Source organism: Necator americanus, chromosome II (assembly GCF_031761385.1).
Source record: "Necator americanus strain Aroian chromosome II, whole genome shotgun sequence".
Classification (NCBI taxonomy): Eukaryota; Metazoa; Nematoda; class Chromadorea; order Rhabditida; family Ancylostomatidae; genus Necator; species Necator americanus.
Window position 1 is genome coordinate 5,625,325 of NC_087372.1, and position 20,695 is coordinate 5,646,019.

At 43.0% G+C, this 20,695-nt stretch overlaps 8 protein-coding genes across 12 annotated transcripts; 1 reads left to right on the forward strand and 7 right to left on the reverse strand.

Moving 5' to 3' along the window:
- Positions 1–834: 834 nt before the first annotated feature.
- Positions 835–1,784, reverse strand: RB195_016943 (uncharacterized protein; the record flags this gene model as incomplete). The annotated part of the gene is made up of 4 exons (XM_064183702.1): positions 835–911; positions 966–1,060; positions 1,126–1,205; positions 1,698–1,784. 4 exons carry the CDS (start codon positions 1,782–1,784, stop codon positions 835–837), a joined length of 339 nt encoding a protein of 112 aa, XP_064039583.1.
- Positions 1,785–6,427: 4,643 nt separating this feature from the next.
- Positions 6,428–9,286, forward strand: RB195_016944 (uncharacterized protein; the record flags this gene model as incomplete). Of its 2 annotated transcripts, XM_064183704.1 has the most annotated exons (8): positions 6,467–6,580; positions 6,635–6,916; positions 6,971–7,109; positions 7,224–7,342; positions 7,396–7,737; positions 7,791–8,126; positions 8,182–8,334; positions 9,134–9,286. In XM_064183704.1, 8 exons carry the CDS (start codon positions 6,467–6,469, stop codon positions 9,284–9,286), a joined length of 1,638 nt encoding a protein of 545 aa, XP_064039585.1. The 2 variants fall into 2 exon arrangements, with proteins under 2 accessions (XP_064039584.1, XP_064039585.1); XM_064183703.1 differs by lacking the exon at positions 9,134–9,286 and having other exon boundaries at positions 6,428–6,580; positions 6,971–7,342; positions 8,182–8,436.
- A 1,104-nt stretch (positions 9,287–10,390) lies between these two features.
- RB195_016945 (uncharacterized protein) lies at positions 10,391–10,654 on the reverse strand (the record flags this gene model as incomplete). The annotated part of the gene is made up of 1 exon (XM_064183705.1): positions 10,391–10,654. One exon carries the CDS (start codon positions 10,652–10,654, stop codon positions 10,391–10,393), a length of 264 nt encoding a protein of 87 aa, XP_064039586.1.
- A 47-nt stretch (positions 10,655–10,701) lies between these two features.
- Positions 10,702–10,929, reverse strand: RB195_016946 (uncharacterized protein; the record flags this gene model as incomplete). The annotated part of the gene is made up of 1 exon (XM_064183706.1): positions 10,702–10,929. One exon carries the CDS (start codon positions 10,927–10,929, stop codon positions 10,702–10,704), a length of 228 nt encoding a protein of 75 aa, XP_064039588.1.
- Positions 10,702–14,421, reverse strand: RB195_016947 (uncharacterized protein; the record flags this gene model as incomplete). Of its 2 annotated transcripts, XM_064183707.1 has the most annotated exons (6): positions 10,702–10,894; positions 13,130–13,248; positions 13,433–13,668; positions 13,842–14,021; positions 14,086–14,185; positions 14,248–14,421. In XM_064183707.1, the coding sequence occupies 6 exons, from the start codon at positions 14,419–14,421 to the stop codon at positions 10,702–10,704; spliced, it is 1,002 nt and encodes a 333-aa protein (XP_064039587.1). The 2 variants fall into 2 exon arrangements, with proteins under 2 accessions (XP_064039587.1, XP_064039589.1); XM_064183708.1 differs by lacking the exons at positions 10,702–10,894; positions 13,130–13,248; positions 13,433–13,668 and having other exon boundaries at positions 13,792–14,021.
- Positions 14,422–15,116: 695 nt separating this feature from the next.
- On the reverse strand, positions 15,117–15,509 carry RB195_016948 (uncharacterized protein; the record flags this gene model as incomplete). Its single annotated transcript, XM_064183709.1, has 1 exon — positions 15,117–15,509. The coding sequence occupies one exon, from the start codon at positions 15,507–15,509 to the stop codon at positions 15,117–15,119; it is 393 nt and encodes a 130-aa protein (XP_064039590.1).
- Positions 15,510–15,574: 65 nt separating this feature from the next.
- RB195_016949 (uncharacterized protein) lies at positions 15,575–19,784 on the reverse strand (the record flags this gene model as incomplete). 3 transcript variants are annotated; one of them, XM_064183711.1, is made up of 13 exons in its annotated part: positions 15,575–15,858; positions 16,194–16,347; positions 16,432–16,574; positions 16,902–16,966; positions 17,162–17,289; positions 17,377–17,530; positions 17,621–17,751; positions 17,805–17,935; positions 18,009–18,172; positions 18,853–18,937; positions 18,996–19,089; positions 19,437–19,569; positions 19,639–19,784. In XM_064183711.1, 13 exons carry the CDS (start codon positions 19,782–19,784, stop codon positions 15,575–15,577), a joined length of 1,812 nt encoding a protein of 603 aa, XP_064039591.1. The 3 variants fall into 3 exon arrangements, with proteins under 3 accessions (XP_064039591.1, XP_064039592.1, XP_064039593.1); XM_064183710.1 differs by lacking the exons at positions 18,853–18,937; positions 18,996–19,089 and adding exons at positions 16,648–16,720; positions 19,183–19,349 and having other exon boundaries at positions 16,801–16,966; XM_064183712.1 differs by lacking the exon at positions 15,575–15,858 and having other exon boundaries at positions 16,153–16,347.
- A 447-nt stretch (positions 19,785–20,231) lies between these two features.
- RB195_016950 (uncharacterized protein) lies at positions 20,232–20,573 on the reverse strand (the record flags this gene model as incomplete). The annotated part of the gene is made up of 1 exon (XM_064183713.1): positions 20,232–20,573. One exon carries the CDS (start codon positions 20,571–20,573, stop codon positions 20,232–20,234), a length of 342 nt encoding a protein of 113 aa, XP_064039594.1.
- Positions 20,574–20,695: the final 122 nt, after the last annotated feature.

Sequence of the window (20,695 nt, forward strand, 5' to 3'; positions counted from 1 at the left end):
TGGAACCAGAGATGAATTCATAACGAAGGTATGCCCAATCACACTTGATTCTATTAAGTCAACAGATTTTCCGCTCAATAAATGCTTCCAAAGATCCAGTCTTTGTCTTCTTAAGTTGAACCAAACTCGAGGTTGCTACAATGCTTAAATCTTTGCTAACGTTTCGTCGAATTTCCCTATTTCGGAGCCTGAAAGGGTGAAATCGAGCGTAATTTATCCGTTGAAAGGCCTATCTGCTCAACAAAAAAAAAAAACCCCTAAGTAATGTTGGAACTCACAGCTACAAGTAGTACAGTAGTGGAAATGTAGAATCCAACATAGGATTGAAGGACCTTTGTGCCGCTGCTAGATATCTGTGCTAAAAAGACGAACGCAATCAAATAACAGCTTTAAATAAGGCCGAGCTCACGTGTCAATAAAGGCAGCATACCGCGAATCTCGGGTTGAACGGATTTCAGGTGGAACATTCTTATACGATACAGGATTGAAGATTATGGAGAGGGGAGTGATTCTATCCATTTCGTCCTAATTGCCGTAAAAACGGTACGAAAGATGCGGCGCATGCACAAGAAGGGCGCGCTCAAATCGAACTCGTTGTAGAAAATAGCACTCCGGAGCGCTCGAAGCCGTACCTCTGTCCCGTCAAGTGCTCCACTACCCTGGGTCAGTGTTTCGATAATAGTTCAGGGTAGTGAAAATATAAAATATAAAAAATTTCCATCTAAAAACCTTGCAGGCACACTGTCAAAAAACACAGACCGAATATGCCGAGGTTCTAAGACAAGAGAACATTTGAACTACTAAGTTAATAGTTTATTTTTCACTTTTTATTTTTTAACTTTCTTGGAAATTTTTTCCATTCTTCTGATATATTCTTCGCGATATTTGAAAATAATCATCTGTTTGAACACCTATAAGATCGAAAACTAAAAAAGTGATATGAATATTTCAAAGAAAAAACTTACATTGACTTAGAAGTGCTTGCTGAAAACGCATCGGATTGCACATAGGCATAACAAGTAGTTCTGGCCGCGAATCACAGCAAATTGAAAAAGTTCGACTAATTTTTGGTACCGTTTCCTCAGAAAAAAAAGATCGTTAAGTCCTTAAGAAGAATGTACTTACGGTTCGCACTCAGGTGATCTAATGCTTGGATCGCGGAGACCTATTGCAAACGCATTTTTCTCAACCTTCAGCTTGATTATCTGAAAATTTGGGGTTTAGTGATGTATCGCTGTATGCCGATTATTCTAATTTTGAATTTGGCTAATATTTAAAATGATAACTAATGTATATATTTATATCTTCTGGGCTGGTTTTCAGGGCAATATATTAGCACTTATAGTTACAAGGACTTCTCATAGGTATCGTTTTTCGTTTCCCGTGTGTGACCCATAAACTTACAACTGTCAGATCAACATTTCTAACTAAACAGTCATTAATAAGTAAGGTGAAGAGACATTTTCGTTCGCTCTTAGAATGAAAAAAATTAGGAAGGTGTAGGAATTGGCACGGAGGAGAAGCTAATATTGATGTTAGAGTGAAGGAATAAGCAGTAAAAAATCCGTCTGTATGTGTTTTTATGGGCGTGTAGCGCAGTCGGGAAAAATTCCGGGTGAACTGCACTGCTTGGCGGTTCGAAACCGTGGTGGGCCGACTCACGGCTGGCTCTCTCACACAGCTAAAAAAACTTTTACCTTGACCACCTTGATCACCTTGACTCCCTTTGATCTTCGAATTGGTCGAGCGGGTGCCAGTAATTCTTCCATTTGTCCCGATGGCATGCCAGAGTAGCCCAGTGGTTCCTCCTTTCGTGTGGAACATTTTTAAATTTTTAAGCAAAGCACAGTAATAGAAAATGAACTTTACTTACAACATTTTACTTACAATACACTACGTACCCTCATCAACTGACTCCTATCATTTTCCACTAAGAGCGAACGTTTTTGAGATCCTAACGATTCCGAAGAAAGAGGAGGTTACAAGGATCCGGCAAGAAATTTAATTTTTAATGACTAGATCTCCTACGGTGTGACAGTAACGATCCAACGGAGCATGCTTTCCCAGTTCTGCTTAGATCAATGATATCGATGTTTACAGCGTTGGAGCTTTGTAATGCAAGATGTTGCATTTTATCCGATGTGGTCTTGAGAATGGGCGGGTGTGGCTCAGTCGGTTTGAGGTTCTGCTGCCTGCACGATCGATCGGACGTTCAAATCTGTCCTGGTGTTCACTAAGTCTTTCATCCCTCCGGTGCAGACAAATTTTTACCGTACATGTCTGGGAGAATGAGAGCATTGAATTCATTATCGGGTAGCCACAGCAATTCATTGCCATGGCCAGCTACACATTCCTAAACCTCAAACGACCTGCAGAATCTTTTTAAGACAACCTTTACTTATGTGAAGTAATGGATAGAAGGATCTACTCCTCCCCTTTTATTTCCAATAATATGTTCTCAGTTTACGATATCAATGGATCAGAATTTGCTGCGCCAATCCGTTTTTCGCTCCCGTTCTTTCAAAATTCGCAATATCCATCGCTTTGTCGCGCGCGGCGTTGATTAGAGAGAAATAGGGAGGCGGGAGATAGATGATCCCAAGCGGTTGTGAAGGACGTATAGATGGGTGGAGCTGCAGCCGTAGTTACAAGGAGGGACGCGGTGCTAAAGGGAGGACAGGAGCAGTCGGCCGGTTGTCGCGGGTTCCTCTTGTCCCGCATACGACAGGTATTACTGCACCTCGGGATATGTGGCACTCGTTTAAGGGGGACGGGACAAGGTGCAGTAGTACCTCCCGTTTGCAGGATAAGAGGAACCCGCGACTGCTCCTGCCCTTCCTTCAGCACCGCGCGTCCCCGCGTAATTACGCATGCCGCTCCACCAGATATTAGCTTCCACGACTGCCTGAGATCACCTACACCCCGCAGCCCTATTGCTCTCTAATCAACGCCGCGTGCGACGTTCCCGCCGAGACGAAGCGGTGATTGAAGGGGGGGGGGATGAAAAACGAATTGCCGCAGCGAATTCTGATGATATAGTAAACTAAGTGCATGTTAATAAAAGAGAAGAAGTAGATCCTTCTATTTAATTTAACTTTAAATATGTAGAAATTATCTCAAAAAGATGCTCCAATATACATATATTTTCACACATCTCATAATTTACATTTCATGTCCTAAGTCTTTTATATAAACTAGCAGTGCATAAATATGTTTGTCACGATACCATTCAACGATTTCGTGTTCAAGTCTCAACCGCAGCAGCTATAATAACAGCAACTTTATTACTTTGTATGCATTCTTTAAGCTCCTTTCTACGTTTTATCTTTCCAAAATTTTTCATAGATATAATGTTTATGTAGAGCACATGTCAAATATTTCAATACTTACTTGTACGTTTCATACAGTTTTATGTAATGAAACTTTGTATGGTTCTTCAAACTTCTTTCAACAGCGTTTTATCGCTTCATATCTATCTATTCCCAGCATAAAATCAATATGGCAGGTAAGTTGTTTCAGTGGCGAACAGAGACCTTTGTATCTTCGAGATATACCTTTAAGCACACTCCACGCACACTCCAAGCAAGGCATCACCCCACGAATCTGAGGTGGTAAGGATTTTAGGTGGTGTATTCGTATACGGGATGGGAAACTATGGAGAGGGAGGTGATTCCGTCCATTTCTTCCTAATTGCCGTAAAAAACGGTCCGGAAGATACCGCTTCAGCCGTTTTGACGCACTATTTTCTACAGGGAGTTCGAATGGAGCGCGCCAGCCCTGTGCGGAGCCGCATCTTCCGGGCCGTTTTTTTCATGGCAATTAAGAAGAAATGGACGGAATCACCTCCCTCTCCATAGTTTCCCATCCCGTATACGACCTGAAATCTTTGCCACCTCAGATTCGTGGGGTGATGCCTTTAAGCAAAACCCATGTCTCCAGGGCATTATTAGTGCCTCGTTCGCCGTTGGATGACAGTTTTACCCAGTTAGATAAGCGAAAGGAAAGTCCTAGGAAGCGAAGAAAAAGTGAAAAAAAATATAGCATTACACCAATCAGTGCATCATCTCTGAAACGTCTCTTGCATTCCCAGAGATGGATGTGTTTTGCACCTAACAAGTTGAAACAGGATAATTTCATTTCCACTCGCATTTCTAAATGGCATATCACATGTACAAACCCATATCATTCTCTATTTCTTTTATATTAACTTACAAGCACACATTATGTAGAGCTTCAAACTACATCTAATACCACGTACTTTTCTTTCCGTTCGTTTTTAAAAGCGCATCATAAGAGCTGGAGACGCGGCGAAAAAAGAATCGTCGTAAGAGCGGCAGACGCGGCGAAATGGGTGGGGAGGGTGGCAAGGGCGGAGCGTCTTGAAGGCGTAGCAGAAAAGAAGCAATCAGGCTGCTGTAGCCCCCTGGATTCGCGGCACTTCGACGCAGTTGGAACCGCCTAACCTGGTTTTACGGCTCTGAGGCGCGAGCTCACCCATGTAACGTCGTTGGAGTCGTAATTCTCCATTGTGGATTTTTGTTTCACATACACATACACATACACATACATACATACATACATACATACATAGTATAAAGTGGATTTGTGAGCAGTAGCAGCAGTAGTTGCCAATATTCCTCACGTGTTGAATAAGGCTTCCTTCGACAAAGACGATAGTTAAGAACTTCAGTTTCATACAGAGCCCGAAGCGCATTAAGCTTATTCGCAAATTCTGATTAATCAAACAGTTTCTGTTTTGGAAAGGTCAGAGACAACCAAAAGCAAGCAAAAGTGGAACAGCAGCCCTTATGATAGATTTCGTAACGTTTTCTGAAGGTGTAAATGCTTTGAGCAAAAAGAATATGTTTAGCGACTGACGATAATGGAATTATGTTTCGCTAATGGAATCATCATATTATATGTGGCGCATGACGCATTTGAGGACGTCCTTGATAATGCATTCAATTTTACAGAGGTGTCAGATTTTCTGCAATCAATCAATAACGAGTGTGAAATATGTTTTCACAAAAGAAAAGTCAGTGCTGGGCATGTCATATAGCCACTTGACCTAGTGGACGTCTTTGTTATACAACGAATTTAGACTACAATTTCTTGAAGTTTCATCGATTCCTGTTTTCTAAAAGCACTAGTTTGTGTGTTCAATGGATAAAAGTCTTCAGTCCGGGGGACCGGTGATGGTTCAATGATGAACAAAACGAACACTTTCTTCATCTATATTCTTCGTCTAGTAGAGACAGTGAGGCCGCCGTTGTTGACATTAGTGTTGTATATGAAAAAGTTATACCTAAGAATGCTGTCCGCCGTTTGTCTCCAGGATCTTCAAAAAGGATAATTTTGACTTTAATCTTTGACCACTCAAAAAACGGCCACTGTCAGAGAGGTTTGTTTTCTGAAACTTCTCAGAAAAAATGAGCAATAACAATGAAGTAGAATCTGTTGATCAAATCGCCAGAGATGAGCCTTTCCGCTTCATTTCAGTATCATTCCAGAATTCTGAAAATTTACATTTTTGTGGCCTCTTCTGAGATCTGCGTGGGCCAATGCGGTTATATGTCAGGTGTTTTTCGACGAGCTTTATATGAGCTCCCCTAGCGAGTTTGGTACCAATAATCGAGGTGAGAAAGATGAAATATTTGGAATATGATGTTGAGCGATTCCATAAAATCGATCGCACAATTGCAGTCAAACCTCTCTTTGACTGCGCTACACCCGTCACAAAAGCGTTTTTTTCAACTCAGAAAAACTGTTATACCTATATATGTTTCATAATGTTTATAATGTGTTTAAGGTTATATTCCCCATTTCTGGAGAGCAGGGAGACGAAAGGAGAGCGGTATTATCACCTTCGACTGATTATCCGTCCACAGCACTAATTCCAGTGGCCACACTGTCCTTGTTAAACGGAGGAAACAAGTGGTGCCAAAAATGATCCGTTTTTTCCACTTAATAATCATTCTAATGAGCAAAAAGGAAAAGAATTGAATGGAAATACTTCAAGAAATAGCAGCACAAGTTTTTTGGAAATCGGGAAATTGTAAATCAAGTGGGTACTTCCTTTTTGAAATTTGAAAAAACAGCAGTCAGAAATTATTTCTCGCCCCGATACTTCGATATATCACATCATCTCTTCCCCGCTTCTTATACAAATACGTAGAAACACCGCAATTATAAGCCCTTTTATTCGCGCTTTTAATGAACGGCAATGGTAATGTGAATAGACAGTTACTAATTCGTTATTGATTGGTTGCAGAACATTTCCTGCTTCTGTTGAACAGAAAGTATCTAACGCTTCTAATGGCTTTACGACGTGTAATACGAATGCTTTTAGCGAGGGGTTATTGCATTATCGCTAATCGCTACATATATATGCTTCTCTCTGAATGGTTTAACATTCTCGCCAAACGATATGAAATCTTTCATAACGGCTGCAATAACACTTCTTCTCATGTTCTATGTCCGGTTGTCTGTGGCTTACACATCTTCCTACTGCAAAATATTATGCTTGGACGCACTGCTTCAAAATTCACTCTTCAATAAATACTGTATTTTCGAGAACTCAGTAAGTTCCTAGTGAGGAAAAATCTTTCCATTTTCTATAGAAATCCAGTTTCAGTGTTACCAGTATATTTGCGGACTTATTAACAAATATCCGACATCTGATTGCCCAGAAATCTGCGAACACACGATGGCCCACTTCAAGAGAATTCGTTCCTTACGTCCTGCTGAAGAAATGGGCAAATTTTTGGAAATTTGTTCGCACTCCAGTTGGAGAGCTACTACTCCAATTCCTATTCGTATCCCGCGTGCCCTTCTACGAACCGATTACTACAGTTGCTACGGCTTATGCCGTGCAATAACGAGTGCAATATTTAGCAAACTCTGTTGTGATCGTCGGGTGAGTCTCACATAACTATCTCCATATTTTTCTCCATTACGCATCCACTTTCAGCGCATTTTAGAAAATTGCGAACTTGTTGCTTTCAAAGAGACGGTTCGTGGAGACTATTACTTCGAGACATGCCCAACGATATGTGAAGACATAGCTGAACATTTCGTCGACTTTCGTGATATGGACGGGTTTAGACACCGTGAGTTTTGTCGACTAATTAACGCGTTACAAACAACAACAACAACGACATCGACGCCTTCAACAACGATAACAACAACAACAACAACAACAACAACAACAACAACAACAACAGAGATGACTTATCCAAACGAAGGATTTCGCAATTGCGAAGAGCTGTGCTGGCACGTATTTCCTAAAACTCTTAAACCTACGAAGTTTTTCTGTCCGCAAAAAGCAAAAAATTACAATCCTGTGAGTTTGCAGTTAACTGGCTGTTACCGCGCTACTTACGGTTCCACTTTCAGTGTACTCTTAGTTCCTGTAAGGAAGTTAATAGAGGAATACCTGCTTTAACGATGGAAGATGGGGAAGATTCCAAATATGCTTGTCCAAAGATGTGCTTTTCCATGGCAGTTGTAATGCGTGACCGCGACATGAATAGACGAAACTATCCCGGAAAACTGATTCGTGGAATTTGTTCGAGAATTTCAACATCAAAAACCACCACACCTTTTTCAACAACAACAGCGATGACCTATCCAAGCCAAGAATTTCACAACTGCGAACAGCTGTGCCAGCACGTATTTCCTAAAACTCTTGAACCTACAAAGTTTTTCTGTCCGCATAAATCGAAAAAATACAATCCTGTGAGTTTACAGCTAACTAGCTGTTACCGAGCTGTTTACGAATCCACTTTCAGTGTACTCTTAGTTCTTGCAATGAAGTTATTAGCGGAATACTGATGGAAGATGGTCAAGATCCCGAATATGCTTGTCCAAAAATGTGCTCGTCTATGGCAGTTGAAATGCGTGGCCGCGACATGGACAGACGACAGTTTGATGAAAAAAAGATTAGTGAATTGTGTTCGGGCATTGTTCCGGCGTCACAGACTACTGCAAAGCCTCCGACAACAAAAGCAGCCACCTGTCCAAATGAGAAATTTTCCAGCTGCAAAGATCTATGCGAATATGGTTTGAGTGAAACCCTTCGTGATGATCCTCGTCTTTGTTGGGAAGGGAGAAATTCCGTCACTCTTGTGAGTTTGCTCCTATATAGCAGTTTTTTTTTCTTGTTCACGAATCCACTTTCAGTGCGTTCATTATGCTTGCGAGATAATCGTTCGCCAGAATCTGATGCTCGAACATGTTTGTCCTGAGATGTGCCCATCCATGATAGCTGCAGTGCGTGAAGTGGAAGCACTACACCCTCGTACTTCTGCGATCATTCTCGAGCTGTGTTTGAATGTTAGTTCAACGCCTACAATATTTCCAATTTGTCCGGACACAACCATCTCCCAAGTTGAACACCCCCAGACATTGTCCAGACCACTGTGGAGCCCGGCATAACACTAGTGCCAAACTTAACAACTTAACACAGATACGGTGACTGGAAGATCACCTTTTCAAGTTTATTAAGCAAGCGGAAATAAATTGTTCTATAATTAATTATATACAGGCATCATAAACCCGCACTATCAGATATTTAGTAGCACAGTAACACTAATAGTTTTGCACATGTTTTGCACAGTGGATCTTCTCTTCTGCATTCGTTGAATTCAAGGAAGACGTGAACTGATTGTAGTTCTTGGTCGGTGTTGCATCGTGTCCGTAGCACACGTGATAGTAGAGAGCATAAGCTCTATTTTCATGTAGAAGGACAAATATCTAGACACCATACTGAGCATCGTCGAACATGGTGGGGTTGAATAGTACACTTCTTGCTTTAGCGATTCATATAGGGATGTAACTTCACCGTACCATATGAGGTCTGTAGATTTCCTGTCCTATACATTTTTTCCCATTTTTCTGATTTTTTAGGGGAACAGGTAATTCACAGTTTGCTTAAGACGTTTTCTCCACACAAAACTTCAGCTTCTCTAACTGTATCATATCCGCGCTGTGGACGAGTCTAGTAATTCGCACTGGTTTCGGTTGATTTCGTTTTCCTAATAGATCACTGAGTGATTCAACCTACGAGCATTACGATTGCCGGGTCAGTGTTTTTATACTATCAGACAAGTCTGGTAAAAATTTGTCGACTCAGGAGGGATCTGGGATGATTTGCACAAGGCCGGTCTCGGACCATCGGCAAATAATCCAGTCACGAGGAAGGTCCTACCAACTGCGCTACACCTGCTTATTCGCTGCGAAGAAAATTAATGCTAGCGACGCTGAGTTCACCTTCGATAAGAACTGAACATGGGGCATTGAAATCGGCGGCGATCGAACGAGTCCTGTGAAAGTCCCGCAATCAATAGGTGTGAAATGAATGGGAATAAACTCGTTGAGGTAATTCAAGCTAAATAGGAACAATAGCAAAATATAGTCGATGAGAAAAAATGGGTATTCGCCTTTGTCTAACAAGCTTTGTTCCTGTCTGCAGCATTCATATTACCGATACCTTTTCGTCCTTTCTGGACCCTTCTTCAATAGCTTTCCTGGTCACGAGCAATGATTTCACAGCAGCACTATGAACGGAGAGAATGTCCTGTTCAATTTTGGCTATCACAACATCTACTACTTGAGGCTATCTTGGAGGATTCAGGCGTGACAAAACGTCAGCTTTTCACGCCAATTTGTTCCCGATTATCACAAGACGAATCTTTGCCGACTTCTGGTGATCGAGATCAAAATCATATCCGAGAGATAACAACTTTCATTGTTGCAATCGATTCGCCGTGTACATATGTATTTTCTTTGGTCCGAAAAAGTGTGGGAACCTCTTGTGATCCGTGAGGAGCTTGAATCGACATCCATATATGTGACGGGGGAACTTCCGAATATCGAATATCAGGGTGAGTCCCTCTTTCTCGATCTCTCTGCAGTTCTCTTCTGCAGCAATGCATTTGCGCGACATATTGCTTCTCAGTCCCATCCCGCATCCTGTGCAGGAACACTGCTCCAATTCCATTGTCTGATGCATCAGCCGCGAAAATTATTTCCAGAGTAGGACCAAAATGCTTCAGGAGCAATTCTGAAGCGTGCAATCAGGCTGTTTTGCACTTTTCATTCCATTTGTGCGGATCTTTCTCCTTCAACAAAGCATCCAGCGGTGCCCATCTCCGCGATCCATGGTTGTTATCATATCAGGCAACGAGCGAACTCCTGTCACGTTCTTCGATACTGGCTTCTAGCGGATGACCTGAATCTTCTCTTGGTCAGGACGGCGCTTGTCCTTGTCTACTACGCTTCCCAGATAACGGATGTGCGGCATCAGACAGTTTCACTTCTCCAGTCGGAGGCGGAAGCCGTATTAGTGGATCTTTCCGGGTAGTGCTTCCAAATAAAGGCGATACTTCTCTTATGTGTGACCTGTGACTATCAAGCCATCCAGATAGGCAGCAACGCTTCCTTCCCCCTGTCCACAGATCACTGAACCCATAATCTGCTGGGATACTCCAGGTGCTGACTTCACGCAGAAGGGTAGACGATTGTAGTGATACAGTCCTCTGTGTGTATTAATCTTCAGCATTTCCTTCGATTCTTCTCCAACTTCCACCTGCAGATATGCTTCTGCGAAGTCGAGTAACGTGAAAAGCTGTCTTCCATTCAGCTTTGTGGTCATGCCTTCCGCAATGGGCAATGGGTGCTGGACCAACTGCAGCGCCTTATTTAATCCTGTTGAGAAGTCTTCATACAAGCGGATTTGTCCGCTTTTTCATCACTACAACGATAGGCGCACTCTGAATGTTCTGCTGGGAAGATCATTTCTTCGGCAACCAGCCAACCAATTTCTGCATCCAAATCTGGCACGGAGGCATAGCGTACCTTTCGCTTCTTATTAGAAACAGGCACTGCGTTCTCCCTCAACAGCAATTTCTGTCTTAGTGGATCTTCCATGTGCGCACTTCAATACTTCATCGTATTACTTCTACAAGTCTGTGATAATTTGCGCTATGTTTGCTTTTTCATTATTCACTATTCATCAGTGGTACTTGCCGTTTATCTCCTTGTGGGCCGAGAGTTGAATACACCACTCCAGTCCTGGTAGATTCGTGGTTTCGGTGACGTGACAAGTTCTATTACCTTGAATGTTCTTCCCTGTTATGCGGTTTCCGACAATGAAGTCCTCGGAGAATCTTCAATCACTCTTCATCGGTGATCCGTCTGCCGTCTGGACTAGCATGATACAGGGTTCCAAGGCTGGAGATATGGGCTTCTTCCACGTTCGACGTGAAAACAATGTGGTACCTGCATATATGTCGAGCCCTAAGCGTAAAGAACGTCCTTTGATTCTGACATCGAAGTAGGTTCGAGCGGTCAAAGCGACATCATTCCTGCACTGCCCTCTCTTAGGATAATCTTCTGGGTTTATGTCGCATATTCTGTCCAACGTAAGGGGAGAAAAGCGGGCATGTGCCTCTGTAGTGCTGTCCTCCACAATTGAAGGACTCCACAATCTTTTTCTGCATGACATGAACATTATGACTTCAATCCACGTCTCTGCGGTCCATTTTCAATGCGGTGAAATCCTCACATTCAGCAACGAGGTCTTCTATCGTCAACGGCGTATCCTCTGCATGCGTCTAATCGACTGACCATTCTAACACGAACTTCAGGAAGCGATGGATCTACAGGTTCTACTACGAACTATAGAGCCTTCAGTGCTGCGTAGTCCAGTTCCTTCAGTCGGCCGTCCTTGTCTACCCGCAGTTTATCCTGAGACACTCATACCGTCATCGAATCAATGATTTCCTGGACGAAAACAGTTTTTCCTGGTTTGCGGCTGTCGTATCGAAGTTGTTATGAAATGTTGCTTTGGTAGTATGTCATCAGAATACTTGCGATATTCGTCCTTGACCTGTTTCATAAGGATCAAATCGCGCTTCTTGTTGTCCGACAAGACTGAATTTCTAATGACCGGCTCGGTCATTGGACATCTCTTGTACCAGGGGGCGAGTAAGTGTGACTTACTTCTCCGTAGGATACGCACATTTACACATACATACTAAAGTGGTTTATTGATCCTTGCTGCACGGCGGTTCTCTAAGCGGGTGCCAGGGCGATGAGCAGTGTCTTCGTTCCTTCATTTTGAACCACATCCTCGACTCCTCTCAGCATCTTCAAATCTTCTGTTGAACTAGTTCTTCTTTCTTGTCGCTCCTCTTTTGATAAGCGTTTGTGAGGCGTTCCGCACCGCATGTGCAGCCGGCCGCTCCCGCGCGAAGCGATTTTGGCTTGGACGCGACTTCGCGCGCGGCGAAACAGTACTGATAGCATTGAGTAATTACACACTATAAGTAATTGCCCACAACTTATTTGTCGAGACGGCCAAAGGGCCACCGCGGAAAAATTCGGGGTTGAACAGAGTAGCGCGTAATGGATATTGAAAATCGGAAAAAAGGATTTATATAATCCTTTGAGACCATAGTTTATCTGTATCACTCGGAATGGTCGGATTTTGACGAAATTTGTTCAGTAAGGGTTCTCGATGACGCTGATCACAGCTGTATGCGACCAGTTGAGTATGGGTGCATGGGGAGGCGGATGGAGGATGCCCTTAGGGCACCTTGTTGTACCTTAGACAAGGCAGTGGGGGTTTTTGACGACGCTGATCACGCGTATAGCTCCTCGATGGAGAAACGATCGGATTGAGACAGGCCGGAAGATCCCTTCAGGACATATCTGACTTTTTCAACACTGAAGTTTGTGCGACTGGACGTAAACACTGCCCGCCGACATTGTTACCAGAAATATGTGCAGTAGCCTGAGGATACCCACTCAAACAGATATGTCTCGTGTTGGATGAGTCAAGGGATCGTAGCTGTTTCTCACGAAGTAACATCAAGTTTTTTTTTCAAGCGCTTCATTATTCAAATTCAAGGAGAAGCAGCCGTAAGCGCGTAAAAAACCGAGAGACGTGAAGAGATCACGAATACGTGTGTGCCTGTGTGCCTGTTTGTCTGTGTCTGTGTGTCTGTTTGTGCAAGACGTGAATTGTTGCGTACGATGTGAAAGAACAAACGGGTAATGTTTATTTTTCTTTTATTCTTGATATTCAGATTTATTTTAAAAATTTATCACGTTCTGCAGACTGCACCTTGCCAGCAACACCGATAAGGGCGGGAAATCGGAAAGAGTAGGGAAGTGTGGCAATGTTCCAGCTCTGTACTCGACATCTATCGGTTGCCGTGAACTCGTTCCGATTGTCTGCCGTTTCTGGAAAACGAAAACATGTTGAAATATGTGCAACCTACAATCTCTGCAAACCTTTTCACCACCACCCACCATACACACACACACACACACACACACACACACACACACACACACACACACACACACACACACACACACACACACACACACACAACCTGTACGTGATATGAGTAACGCAACTTACCACAGGGTACACTTTGTAATTATGTCCAACGTAGGCGAGGCAGCAACTGTAGCGCTGTTTCGACGATACGAGCAGGCGAGGACGGAGCAGTAATACAGCTGGGTGACGATCGCGATTCAGGATTAGAATCACTGCGTTTCTCCGTATGTACGCGTCCTTGTATGCAGCCAACAACATACAACAAAGATTGCTTGTGCAACCTGGTGGTACCTCTATGTCAGCAGTGAAGTGTTCTTCTTAAATATGTTTTGTACTGGTATATTATATATATATATATATATATATATATATAATATCTATCATATCTATCGTATTATGCTCACTCCTGACACACCAAACACCACATTTCGGCTCCGTGCCTATGCTGTAAACGCATCGCCTCCTACGTCTTCGAGAAGAAAACTTCTACCTCCTGCTTTACGTGCCGCCGATAACAACAGATCACGAACACCGAAGGGTACACGACGTAGTGCAGATCCGAACACTTGCTGGGAAAACGATGGATCACCACTCCACGGCTCTGCCTTCGCTTCAAGTTTGGCGGCGGCCACTTCGGTGATTGTTAATGGCTTGAGGCAAGCTGTTGACTCTGTATCGGAAATATGACGCTAGCTTTCCCGTTTACGGCGAAACGAAAACTACGCGATACCTACCTTCGACTAGCTGTGGATCGCACACATTACAGGTACATTTCTTCCGCAAAAACTCTTTATTGTACTGCTTTCCGTAATCCCACAGCAGCTGTTCGCCTACCTAAAATTATGCCAGTTTTCTAGAGGATAGACAGCGAAAAGACCAATGCTGCCACCACGAACCTTAATCTTTCGAATCGCTCTGAAGTACATCATTGAATCGAGCCTTTCTTCGATGAGCGTCGTGTAAACGTGATTCGCTAAGTTTGCATGTTTCGAACTGTGATTCAAAAGCCTTCCAATATTAACTGTTCCTTTGTACGTTGGCTCATGAGCGAGTATTGCGTGCTGGTACATTTTCACAGATTCACGAACTGAAACCACTATATATATAACATATATTTATATTTATATATTAATTCATTTATTCATATTTATATAAGTCAGTATATATATATATATATGTATATGTATATGTATATGTATGTATATGTATATATATATGTATACGTATATATATATATATATACTGGCTAGCTGGACAAAATCACCTACCTGTAGATTGCACTAAATACGCCTCTACATATTTCCGTCGCTCGGTTTTCAATGTCGTAAGCATCTCGTCGACTTCTTTTAAATGTTTCACCAGTCCACATTAAAATGAGATGGATGAGCAAACTAAACCGACCATGACGACGACCACTACCTTACCGTAACGGTAGTCTCAGACAACGGAATCCTTTGGGATTGGGACTTTAGCGAACACTCCTCTTCCACCAATACTAGGAATTTCTCTTATTTCTACCCATGGAAAGTCCTAAACACGACGACTCTGCCTCTGTTGCACAGCGAGAAATACGTTAGTGAATAAATGAGCCTGTATTGGTGCTTGCTGCCTTCGTCGCAAGAAATCCCTTCGTTCGAAATCCGTTGAGAACGACGTTAGACCGCCCGTGTATTCAGTAGCATTTAATTGCTGCAACCCTACGGTAACAACGTCTACCACTTCACTTGCGTAGACTCGGTGAGTTGTGAGTTCCCCTCCGCTGCTGTTATGATTGTGGTGTTGATGATGTTGGTGGCGCTGTTCCTTTTGCTGGCTCATCGACAGTTACAAGTCTATCGGATGACGAGTTGCTGCTATCACCACTGTCATCACCACCATTGCTGCCGCTGCCGTCGCCACCATCGTCGGATTTCACAAGTCCGACTTCGGGTGGTGATGGCAGCAGTGAAAAAGGCGAAGCAAATGTTCGACGATGGTCAGTGACTTGGCTATCCGTCCCGGTTTCGACCTCCTCTTTCTCATAGTCGTCGTCGTCCTCGTCGTCGATTACTAAAGAGAATCTTATTTGTTGTGTGTTAGCGGATGAGCTATATACGTCTATGTCCACACAGAAACTCAATGGTAAATGAACTCTATTCTCAATAAATAATTTGATCATTTACCTATACGTTTAACCGGCTTCTCTGCAACAAACTCGGTGTCCGTCCTCCTACACGTCTTTCTTTACTGGTCTCCGCGAGCTGCGTCCTCCCCGAGCTCGGCTGCACTGGACTCCACACTTTCGAACGCCAGTTCGTCTGGATTCACAAGCACTGATACTGGTCTCTCATCGATCCTGTAATCACCGCCGGCGGATAGCTGCGCGCTTCTACTACTTTCCCCTTTTACTGGTGGATATTTTCTTCGTCGCACCAATGGTGAAGAGGAAGCAGTGGGTGAAAAGCTGCTTCTCTCGAGTGCTCCTGCTTCTCCTACTCCTTCCGATTCAAGTTCAAACGTGTATTGATCTATAATAATAGCATGACAGTGGTGGTGTCGGTGTAATATATTTATACATTCATAGAATTTTTACACATATTACAAATAAAAATGTTATGAGCACTGCTTCAACCTCACCTTCTCGCATTCACTTCTGTTGTCGCGCAGGTCTTCTCAACAATTGTGGTGATGTGCTGCGAGTGTGTTTTTAACACATAAATACACATAAATAAAGACATACTACGTAACCTGTTGTACGCGGCCATCAGCACCACATCATGTGTTGCATACAGTGCAATACCGCCGATGAGATCCGACGCCTATCACATATCTCTTGCAGATACAGCTGTTGCTTCATAATCACTTCCCTCCGCTGAAGACAGTGACGTTGTTTCGCCGTCGTCTGTTGCTGCCGCTGCCGTTGCCGCCGCCACACTTTCTGGTGTTTCTAGATCCTCGCCTATTTCAGCTTCTTCCTGATCACGCGCCAACTCTTCTTTCAAGCCGAAAATGGCGATCTATGTGATGTAATGCTGCTGCAATGATACACACATGCAAACGCCTAAAAGCACATACTTCACGATCTTCACCATTGACCTCACTCTTTCGATGATATCCGTATTTTTCCTTGCTTCACGATCCGCATACTTCATTAGGCGACTGTAAGCTATCGCACAGGCAGAGATGCAGCTATCGTTATAGTTCAGTAGTTGAGTTAACGGTTTGTGACCTTCAGTGGCGTATCCTTCAAAAAAGCCACAACTACGATTGCTAGATACTGTACATGCCTGCTAGAATAGCACATTCCGTATCTACACCTGGCATTTGTTGACTCCGATACAATTTCTCCAAGTATCGTTCGTATTGCAACCTGGCTGTCTGATGTCTTGACTGTAAGCGTAAAAACGTCCAACCTACTCATCATTATCGTGCCATATTTTTTTCGATTTTCGAAATGCGCAACTACATACCGTGTTACAGGAGATATTTAGACTATCACAACCAGAATTTGTAAAAAACCTCCTCATTAGTCTTGGGACCATCGATCGCGACACTGCTCGACCGAACCAACTAAGGAAGAACGGTGAATCGGGTTGTTCAATACTTGCTAGACGGATTTCGTTACGTTCAGCTACCCTGAAAACGAGCTGACAAGTGAAGCGCACAAACACACACATACATACATACATACTTACATACATACATACATACATACATACATACATACATACATACATACATACATACATACATACATACATACATACATACATACATACATACATACATACATACATACATACATACATACATACATACATACATACATACCATTCACGCATTCTGGTGTACATTTCAACCAGCAACCGCGACACCTCATCGATGACGAAAAAATTCCCTCGGTAGGTGCTTTCTTTGCGTATTCTTTCCGCTGTCTTTCCTTTACCGTACACGCCAACCTACAGAAGATAGCATACGTTTCGCTACGGTGCCACCGCAACCACCTAATATGAAATACCACTGGCAAACCTTTGTAAACAACCCACCCAATAATCTACCATTACACCATCTCTTCTCGTTATCGATTTCCCAGTTTCTGACGGCTCACGGTCGGACGGGGGATATATAGAGCCGTGCATCATTTTGTAGATGCACTCGTTCCCCGCAGTATTGCAGTGCACAATGTACGCCATAAGAGCTCTGAAAAAGTTCGACTCGATCTGATAGTAGTGAAAACTGTGGTGTCTACATAATCTAAGCGCTGTACTATAGTTTGTAATTTCTACGCACCCCATGAAATGGTTGTATTCTCTTCGCTCTAGGTTATGAGTGTCGGTGCAAACGCTGTATATCTCCCTCATCGCATTGAGCACTCGGTTGTGAGTTACGATCATGCGAACTACACTGCACAACATCTCTGCCTAAAAATTCTGTGATATCCGACTACGTGTCGCAGAGCATGCCTACTCAGTACTTTTCGTTGTCTTCTTGGCAACACTCCACGAAAAGTAACTTGGATTTTTTCCTCTCCTTTCATTCTATCCAAAATATCTTTCACACGATATCTCGCCTGCTCCACTTCAGCCAAACGTTGCTGTCCCATACCTGAAACGAAATCGAGCTAAGAACAGTGGCCATCCATTTGTCTCAGTTGTGCCGCGGACATCCTACCGCTTACCAGTATTGCGGACAAGGAGCAGAAAGTGGTACCATGTGCTTAACGCTTTAGTAAACCCTTTCCTGGTTGTTACTGGCACCTTGGCTTTTTGTATTGTTTCGAAGAACGATAACAGTATACCGGACGAAAAAATCGCATCGTCCATTGTGACGATTCGACCAAGTCTAAAAGAGAGGAAACTGTCAGCTACATTCATCCATCAAGCGAATAGTTGAACCGAAGAGCATAATTCGTCTTGATCGCATCGCAACTAACATGAAGCGGCACAAATAAGACACGTATGTTGCACGTCCCTTATTCTCAATCTCCATGCTTGATCCTAGGTCCACAGGTATTATCTACGTTCACGAAGTCACTATCACACTTATTGTCGTCAATCACGTATATGGATATGTATAAAAAATAACGTATAAAAAATAAAGATGTGAGGCGATCTGCGTAACTACATGACTATGCAGTACTCACCATAATCGACTCCAGGTATTCCCTATACCGTTGGAACAGTGGATGATCTTGAGCACGTAATTTTCTTCAAAATTTCAATTCGTTATCAGCGTGCTCCATCCAAGCGGAAAAAAGAAGACAGAATTGAATGCGTATATATTTGTATAGATGCATATACACTTATAAACATTCACATACATACATACACACATATCCAACATACAAAAAACACACAGGCGCACATCCATATGAGCAGGACATAATACGGTGGAGCGGACACGATCAGAGAGAGAAAAGAAAGAGAGAAGGAAAGAAAGAAAGTGAGTAAGAAAGAAAGAGAAAGAAAGAACCTTGGGAACTCTGCAGAGAATTGGGTACGTTAAAGCGTTGTTCCGTATACCCGTCCTTGAAATCGTCCCACTGGTGCGCAAACATCGATTCCCTACATGGGAGACTCGTGAACTGCCTGTCCACTTTTGCACCTCCTATACGTGCAAATGCATATAAACGTTTACATGACTACTCTGAAAAGTCGATCGATACCGATGTAATCGGGGTCGTCAGGTACCCGATACTGCCTGCATCGTGGTATAAGGGATGCGGACCATGTGGGTGGACATGTTGGTCCAGGTTGTTCCTAAACCAGCAAAGCTCTAACATACGCACACATCTAAGCTACTTACATTACGCTGTGAATGTGAACCGATCGACACCTGATCGCATTGCCTACCTTAACGATGACACTGGGAAAAGCGGGGATTCCGCACTCGCGTAGTTGTTCGAAAATTTCTCTGTGAATGCGGTATTTTCTACTAGTACTACTACTAGAACCTTGTGCATATCTATCGATGCTTTCTTCATCCTTTCCGTTATTCCACGGCTTACTTGCTCCACCACCTGCAACATCATCTATTCCCATCGCTTCGTTTAGGTTCGTATCTTATTGCGTCGCACCCTGCAATGTTGCACCAATTCTGCCCTCACCTTAAATTCATCGCTTCTGTGACTAAGATCCGGATGTTTCCTTAGTGTGTGTTGCGCTAGACGAAATCTTCCATGAGCGCCGCACATTACGCAATAGTGGTAACTATCCCACTCTGGTTTCGGTAGTACACATCTAAATCGGGGTTGAGTAGATCGGGTAATGTTGCACGGTTGCATTGCACCTATCCTGTCGATACATCACCGCTTGCCTTCCGTTAACTCTACGATCAATCCTTGAATTCGTTTCGAAGCTATCCAGTGAAGAATGAGCATCATGGCTAGGTCTCCGATTCGCTTATGTTCAGCATCTTGTTCTGTCTTACGTCGAGTTTGACGGGACTCCGACATGCTTCGTGTTGTCGTTTTCTTGCTATCTGAGCTGTTCTCAGTTACTTCGGGCTCCTTAGTAACAAAGTCTGCGTGGCCACGACTAACGCGGCATTCGAAATAGTGGAAACATAAGCATGGAAGTAAATAAAGAGAAGAATACCACATCAATTATCGAACATAGCGGCAGCAAGATTTACGTCTTTATCTGGCTAGATATCTGTTAATTCAATACGTTTATAGAAAGTACATAAAATATACATAACACATACAAAATACAATATAGAATATATAGTATACAATATACAATATAAAATATACGATATAATACATCTGAGCATTCTAATCCTCTTACTACCACCTCACCACACTACACGGAATATCTGAAAGCTCTGCGTAGATAAAGATCTTAACATTCGTTGCTGTTTGCAGTACTCTCGAGTAAGATCTAAATCCACATGGTAGATCTCAATATCCATATCTCAATATCCACATCTCAATATCCACATGTCCACTGATCTCAATATCCACACTTTTCGCTCTTACGGTCATCGCTATGTTACTCCCGTCGTGAAGCAAGAGCGCATTCATTATGTGGTCGCAGTATCTCTTATTGAAGGTGTACGCCTTTTTCGCTCCTGACATCGTTACGAAATTATAATTAGATTGCCTCATAAAATATCGCTTCCTATCCACATCAGTTTCGTTCTCATAGATAGAGATCATGCACGCCAAGGAAAACACAGAACTTATCAAAAAATCACGAATGACAGGATCCGTCTCTTCAGGGATCACCTCTGAGAAATGCATCTCTCTTATCCTGCAATGGAACTTACCGTGATCACCATCGCCACGAAACCCAGGACCGGGTCAGACAAAGAAAAGGCTAAGTGCAGAGTTATCCGCGCTCGACGTGTTCGGCCTACAATACA